General features: G+C 32.3%; 1 protein-coding gene across 1 annotated transcript; it reads left to right on the forward strand.

The window, feature by feature from the left end:
• Nucleotides 1-2,407: 2,407 nt before the first annotated feature.
• LOC118483377 lies at nucleotides 2,408-3,265 on the forward strand. Its single transcript, XM_035979116.1, has 2 exons — nucleotides 2,408-2,434; nucleotides 2,512-3,265. Exon 2 carries the CDS (start codon nucleotides 2,524-2,526, stop codon nucleotides 3,214-3,216), a length of 693 nt encoding a protein of 230 aa, XP_035835009.1. The 5' UTR covers nucleotides 2,408-2,434; nucleotides 2,512-2,523; the 3' UTR covers nucleotides 3,217-3,265.
• Nucleotides 3,266-7,638: the final 4,373 nt, after the last annotated feature.

A 7,638-nucleotide genomic window follows, 5' to 3' on the forward strand; every position in this document is an offset into this window, starting at 1 on the left:
TTTGAAAAACTCCCAAAGCTAAAAGTACAACAACCTTATGCATAGTTATGTTGCTAATTTATAGGTTTTTAATTAAGGTAAAACTGAATCTTAATTTTATATAAAGTATTATTATTATTATTATTATTATTATTATTATTATTAGTAATCATGTAAATATTTAGTAAGTATATATACTTGATCCTTAATTTAAACTAGTGTTTTTACGTCGCGCGTTGCGACGAAACTGAGCAAATGATAATGTAAAACAAACGTGATTCGAAAATAAAGCATGTTGTCTAGAAAATCAAACCATTAGAACGGTTTAGTTTATCATCGTACAGTTTTGTGATACCAAATAAATACTTTATTTTTAGTAGAACTTCGTTTTTAACAAAACTTCTAACGGAATGTCGAATGGAAAAATCAAGCACAACTACGTACTTAAGTTTTAGAAAAAAGTTATATACATAAATTATTAAAAAGTATCAAATTAATTGATAAATTAATATATATTCTAAAAAAGAAAAAAGAATTATTAAAAAATGAAAAACGAAATGTATGGTTTTAGAAAGAGAAAAAAATTAAAAATAACTTATTAAAAGCAAATATAATAATAAACTTTATTATAATATATTAAATAAAAATAATACTAAATAAAAAGCTATATATTATTATAAAAATAAAGTTACTATTCATCGAGCTTTATCAACAATATATATATAATATTAAAAAGCTATATATTATTATAAAAATAAAGTTACTATTCATCGAGCTTTATCAACAATATATATATAATATAATATAATATAATATAATATATATAATAGTCTTTAGTTATAAAAGATAAATAATAAATGTGAATTTAAATATTAAATTAAATATAAGTATTATAAATAGTTATTAAAATTTCATGTGTATTAAATAATGTATTAATTTAAGAGAAGTTTATTAATAAGGATAAATTAGAAACTATTGTATAGAACACTTGTACCATACGCTTTGAATACTGCAACAAGCAACTTTAAAAAATTGTAAAATTACATATAGTTTCAACCGAACGCTTAAGACCTTTGAAAATTCTCGCATTTCTTTGTTTCCATAAATACCACAAGGTAGTGTAGATAATACCCAATAAAACCTTCTTTTGCTGGCCTAAACTAAAACTCTACTAAGGCAATTTTTTGAAACTTGTTTCCTTTTTCATATTAAAAGGTGATTACATAGTATGCTTGGCCAAGTTGGATTTTCAGGGGATGACGCTCGAAATATGGTGGTTGCAGATGACTATGTGGATGCTTACATCAAGGTATGAACTATGAACTAATTTATTTAAATATTCCAACTTTTTAATATTATAGATAGTTACATTTCATGCTTATATGGCAACTTTTTACGGGCGCATCCAGGCCCCCTCAGAGAGTTTCTGTTTAAGCTCCCCCAGTTCAAGCGCCGCTACTGATTATAAGGTGAGTTTGAATTCTGAATCTTCAGATACAAATGAAGGTTTTTTCTACTATTATTTTTAAGTTATATAATTGTTTTTTTTTCATTTCATAACATAGTTGCTTGTATTTTTTTTATAGGGATCCATCTCTCGGCCCACACAGTTTTGGAACCTTTTGGTATAGCTACCATCAGTCACCACAGTTTGCTTTTCTCGAGAACCGCTCTTGTGCAACCTGTAGAAGTGGAAGAATTAACAAGGTAAGCTGCTTTCAACCTACAAGGACATTTTAGGAATTTCGCATGTTAAAAAAGTTTGCTGGACACAGTGGGCTCTATGGTTAGTCAACCTCGATGGGTAATTTACCTCAGTTAAGTACATTACATGAATTATTATACAATTTAGAGTTATACTTTGTAATTGTGACATTTAAGTCTGAGAGTGTTTATGATTTGTGAGATTTTCAGGTCTGCTAAACATACAAACGTCAGCAGTTGAGATTGGAAACATATCTACAAATGCAGTCCACATGAGCCTGGTGTATTAGGGAATCTGAGATCAAAGTTTACTTATCAAGATCTTCTTGAGGTGACAAATGGGTTTTCACCGCAGAATCTTTTAGGTTGAGGTGGATTTGGTTATGTTTACAAACCAATCTTAGCTTATGGGACAGACGTAGCAGTAAAGGAGTTAAATATTGGAGGTGGACAAGGGGGAGTTCAGAGTGCTGAGGTATTATTAGTCGAATACACCATCGTTATTTGGTTTCACTTGTAGATTATTGCATCTCAGAGAACAAAACACTCCTTATCTATAAATATGTTCTTAACAACACACTTTACTACCACCTTCTTGGTAACTAACTTTTTCCTTTCGTTAATTAACACCATATTTTACCTTTAGTGCTTTCTTTATTGCTCTATTGTGCTGTGTTTATATAAATGATTAATAATTCGATATTTTGTGATGTTTTAGGAACTCAGGAACAAGAATCATAAGCTCAATTTGCATGTTGTCAACAAAATATGTACATTACTTGTACTTTATATAAATGATTAATAATTCGATATTTTGTGATGTATTAGGGCCAAGATCTAATGAATACAGATGATTCAGGTTACGGGTTTTCTGTTAACGATCCTCGAGAACCGATGTTTCATGACTACGCGTATCGGAAATATCTCATTGGTAACTTTGGCAGACAACCGAGCCCGGATTTGGTGCTCGAACCATCTTTTAACACCGAAAGCTGTAACTCTGCAGACACTCCCGATACCTGCAAGCAAGATTTAGCTTCGGTTCTCGCCCGAGAGCTAACCCCTCCAAAATTTTCAACAACCCCGAGCCCGATGGATGTCGATACCGATCTACTAGACTCGGCTTCTTCCATCACAATGGTTACCAAATGGGAACCTGAGTACCTAACCGAAGTGCTTGCAAATATCGAAACAATGTTTGTCGACTTCACCATAGGGAAGACTCGAAAGATCGTGAACCCACGTGTGTTTGACCGGTTAGAGTTCGGTAGACCCAACGAAGAATCGGCTAAGTTAAGACGCGAGCTTGTGTTCAATTGTGTGAGTAAGTGTATGGAGACGCGGTGCAGGGTGTGGGCTAAAGGATTAGCAATGGTTAGAAAACCGGAGCGGTTAGCTCAAGAAGTGTACCGAGAGATTGCAGGGTCGAAAGATATGAAAGATAGTATCGTTGATGAGCTCGTTGATAAGGATATGAGCGGTTGTAGTTACAAAAATATACAACTTCTATATGATTTTTTTTCATCATTTTAAGGTTTAAGGTTTGAGTTATGTTTCCACCCCACATTGTCGACTCCGCTGCAATGCGCGGTTCCCCACTAGTAGTTATTAAAATTTCATGTGTATTAAATAATGTATTAATTTAAGAGAAGTTTATTAGTAAGGATAAATTAGAAACTATTGTATGAACACTTGTACCATACGCTTCAAATACAGCAACAAGCAACTTTAAAAAAATTGTAAAATTACATCTTTATTCCAAAAAGATGATTTATGTTAGGGCTGACATATTGTGTATACCCGTACACGATAAGACACGACACGACACGATAAGACACGGTACACGAAATCCCATACACGAACACGACTCCATATACACGAAAATTACCTGTTAATACCTGTTAACACGACTGTTCGACTGTCATACACGAAAATTACCTGTTAATACCTGTTAACACGAATAAAAACATGAACATGATATACTATCTGAGAGTTACAGAGGGAGTTTAGGGTTTTAGTTTTTTTTAATTTGAATGAGGAATGAAAATAGAAAGAAATCACGGAACCAACACGCACATGGCTGATGAGTTTTATTTAATTTAATTTCTTATCGTGTACTAACGGGTATTAACAGGTAAACAGGTATTTAACCTGTTTATACACGAAAATTAACAGGTAATCTCGTGTCTACCTGTTTGGTACACGATACCTGTTAAGGCCATACATGATACATGTTAACTTCGTGTAGGTTTGTGTCGTTTATTCGTGTAAAATTGCCGGCCCTAATTTATGTAGTAATATAGAGAGACATTTTTTTATGTATTACACTAAAATTGAAAAAAAATGGTTATTAATCCTTGATTTATTATACTTATTATTTTATACATAATACTCGAATGTACGTAGTTTAACAATGATGACGATGATGATGTGTGTATATATAGGATTCGGTTCAATTAAGAACCACTACGAGTTGTGAGAACTATGAAAACTTCTACTTTACGCGCAAGTTTGCTCACCATTTTTTGCACAAACGTAGAAAAAAATGTTACAAACACATTTGTAAAAAAACAAAAAAAAATTCCGAGTCGATAGTTATTATTGATGTAAATTTTTTATGCAACGATGACATCACCAATAATTTTTTTACATCGATGTAGATTTTTGTAGACGATTTTTTTTGCTAGAATAAGTGATTTTTCAAAGATTTTTGAGAAAAACTTTTTTGAATAAATCTTTTATAAGGCCTAGTTTTTATAGTTGTTACAACTTTAAATGGTTCTCTTTTTATCTTTTCTCACACACACACACACTCACATATATATATATATATATATATATATATATATATATAGGGTGAGGTTCTAGAGTGAACACTAATGTATTTGTGAACTGAGTGATCAAATCTTGGCCATTGATTTTCACACGTGGATGGTTAGGATTTCATCATCAAATCGTGAAATACACTAGTGTATTTAATCATCAAATCCGGGTTATTGATCTACACACATGTATGGCAATGATTAGTTCGCTCAGTTCGTAAACTACACTAGTATTCACTCTTGAACCTAATCCTATATATATATATATATATATATATAATAGGATATATTAATCTAAAAATACTATGTAACTTTATGATTACAAAACTTTAGTGGTAACATTGGAGTGTTTTCTTTAGTGAGTATATTTCAAAAATGTCTATTTTATGCATTATTGTTGTGTAAAAACATTAAATAACTTTTGAGACGTCCTAACTATAAGACTATACAGAGTGTGGGGGCTTGAAAAGGAGGCGTTACGTGACATACAAACATCACGTCAGCACATGTGAGAAAAGTGGTGTGGTGCAAAAAAGTATAAGTGGGACGGAGCGTAAAAGGGTGTCGTTATTCGATACGTGACACAAACTTTTTATTATTATTTTATATTTAAAAATTATATAAAATATGTTGAATATAATTAAACAAAGACATTAATACTAATTAAAAAATAACATTGATAAAAAATACATAACTTAAAAAAAAACATTACATTAGTTAAAAAAATAAACTAAAAAAATACACGAAATAATTACTTAATTTAAATTAAAGGTTAAATCTAAACATAATTAAACAAAAAATCGAATTATCTTCCACCCCGAACTATGTTTAAAGTCACGATCGAACGCATGCCTATCATTGATGAAGGTGACTTGTATGACGTCGTCATCCGAAAGGTCACCGCCCTCATTTTGCACAGAGTTGTGCATCGTCTCAAATCTTTCACTAATCAAACGGATAATTATAAAGCGCAAAGAAAGTGCATCTACGGTTCAAGTAGTGTCACTCCTGTGAATACAAAAATGTTGGAAAATACGTCCCCAAAATGGACCCGAGCTATTACGAGGCGTATAGTGGATAAGCGCTTCGACCCAAGATTCACACAATGAAATGTCCTCTTCTTCGGTCTATGGAATCGTTAACATCTTTTCTAAATTTTTGAAGTAAATATGTGAAGAAAGTTGAGAGAAAATGAGATAAAAATGGTAGAATTAGTGTGTGAATATACAGAAGAAGTTCTTTTTTTAAATATACTAGTGGGAGAGCCCGCGCTTCGCGACGGGAAAAGATGGATGATTTTTAACAAAATTAGATAGAAAAAAGCACTACTCAACGGAAATTTTATATAAGAAAAAACAAAACCAAAAGCGAGCTTCAATTTAGGCTCAAAATTGATTTAAGCCGACTCGATTCGAGTTTTTAACAAGTCCATACTAACATTAACTTGCTCATATGCGACTCGACTCGGTACATTCAACCTAAAATTTTATATTTAAAGAAAACTTTTATATTAACATTAACTTGCTCATATGCGACTCGACTCCCCACCTCCCCACCTCACCATCATACCAAGCCAGAACAAAGAAAATCACAGCTGCAGCAAGTAAAATTCTAACGAAATTATCATTAAACTGATACAATATCAGACCGAAAACAGATTGCCCTTCATGCTTTTCCAACTCATTCGTCTCATACTTTTGCAGCCGCTTCTCAACTTCACCATCAGCAAGACCAAATTTGCATCCACCTGGTAGTTTTGTTCACCTGCAAGATCAATCATCTTGTTACCATAATGATCCGGATCACACGCATAACAAAAAAAGTCAGTGGGCAATGTATCTGATGATCGTAAAAAACATTACTTTTACAAAAAAAATATATAATTAAAAAGGTGGACTATAGCAAAGGCAATCACAAATGAAAAGAAACAAGATTTACCCAAAGTTGTTTTGCTTCACAATTTTCTTTACCATACATGAGGAAGCGTTTCCTTTTGAAGTATATCACAGGTACCTGTGAATTGTTATTACTATTTTCTTATCATGTACAAAGTTGCAACACTTTCTATTAGTCAAAAGTGTTCAATAACATCTAATAATTGTTGTTAGTTTAAGTTTACACCGTACATAGTCATTTCTTTTCTCAACCGATCTTTAACTGAAGCTAATGATGCTTCAGCATAATCCATCAGATAGCCTTTGTGTATACTTTTCGACACTTGCACCAGTGATTAAAGTAATTAATGAAACGAGCTGCCGACCAAATTCGGGCCAAAGAACCTGAAAATAACCAATCATAAGATGTTGCCCACTTTATCATAAATCATCATCTAATTGTACACTACTTACTTTAACTGACTGGACTTATCTTGACATGCATTGAAATCCTTAAATCGAACAAAATAAGCCATTGATTCACAACTCACACTACCAAAGTTACTAAATAATGATTTAAGAGGCTTCTTCTATACATGTGACAATTTGACTACACTTCTTACGACTTTCGACGTGTTTGACATAGCTTGCCTAATCCCTTTTAGTTCAACCCTTTATAACAATCTAAAATATTCTAAATCTTAAAAAAAAAAAAAAGACATTGTATGCATTTAAAATATAGTTGTGGATACTTTTAGCCAAATCAACCTACTCCTGGATTAGAACCCTCAACCACTTTGGGATGAACACATTTAACACACACCTTGATACCGTTTGTCTACAAGCCCTTTCGTATTCCGCTTTAGCAAGTTTTAAGGTTTGTTTACCCAAATCAACCCATTCATAAAAAAATAGGTTGAAATTTCCACCTCTACTAACCATGTATCTAAGGCTCTTTTCTTTTGTTTGAACATTTAAACTTAAGAGAAAGCTATATGACAAAACAAGAATAACTTACTTATGGGGTACATATCACATGTTCCCAACTCTTTGACTGCTAAAGGCAACCCCTCTCCATCAGAAACCTGAGAAGCAAAGGGGCCATAAATTCAATTGCACAGAGGAGTTCCAACATTAATATGAACCATTTTAACTTTTTGTAGGGCAATCAAAGCCAGACCTCATAATCAACTCCCACACTCTTGGTGTTAAAATTTCATATGCTTAGGCCATATAATTTTTCCACTATTATCCATACT

This window comes from Helianthus annuus, chromosome 10, assembly GCF_002127325.2.
Source record: "Helianthus annuus cultivar XRQ/B chromosome 10, HanXRQr2.0-SUNRISE, whole genome shotgun sequence".
NCBI lineage: Eukaryota > Viridiplantae > Streptophyta > Magnoliopsida > Asterales > Asteraceae > Helianthus > Helianthus annuus.

Bases quoted from the DNA above. Each gene is read 5' to 3' on its own strand.
- LOC118483377 (XM_035979116.1), top strand. From the start codon at position 2,524: ATGAATACAGATGATTCAGGTTACGGGTTTTCTGTTAACGATCCTCGA.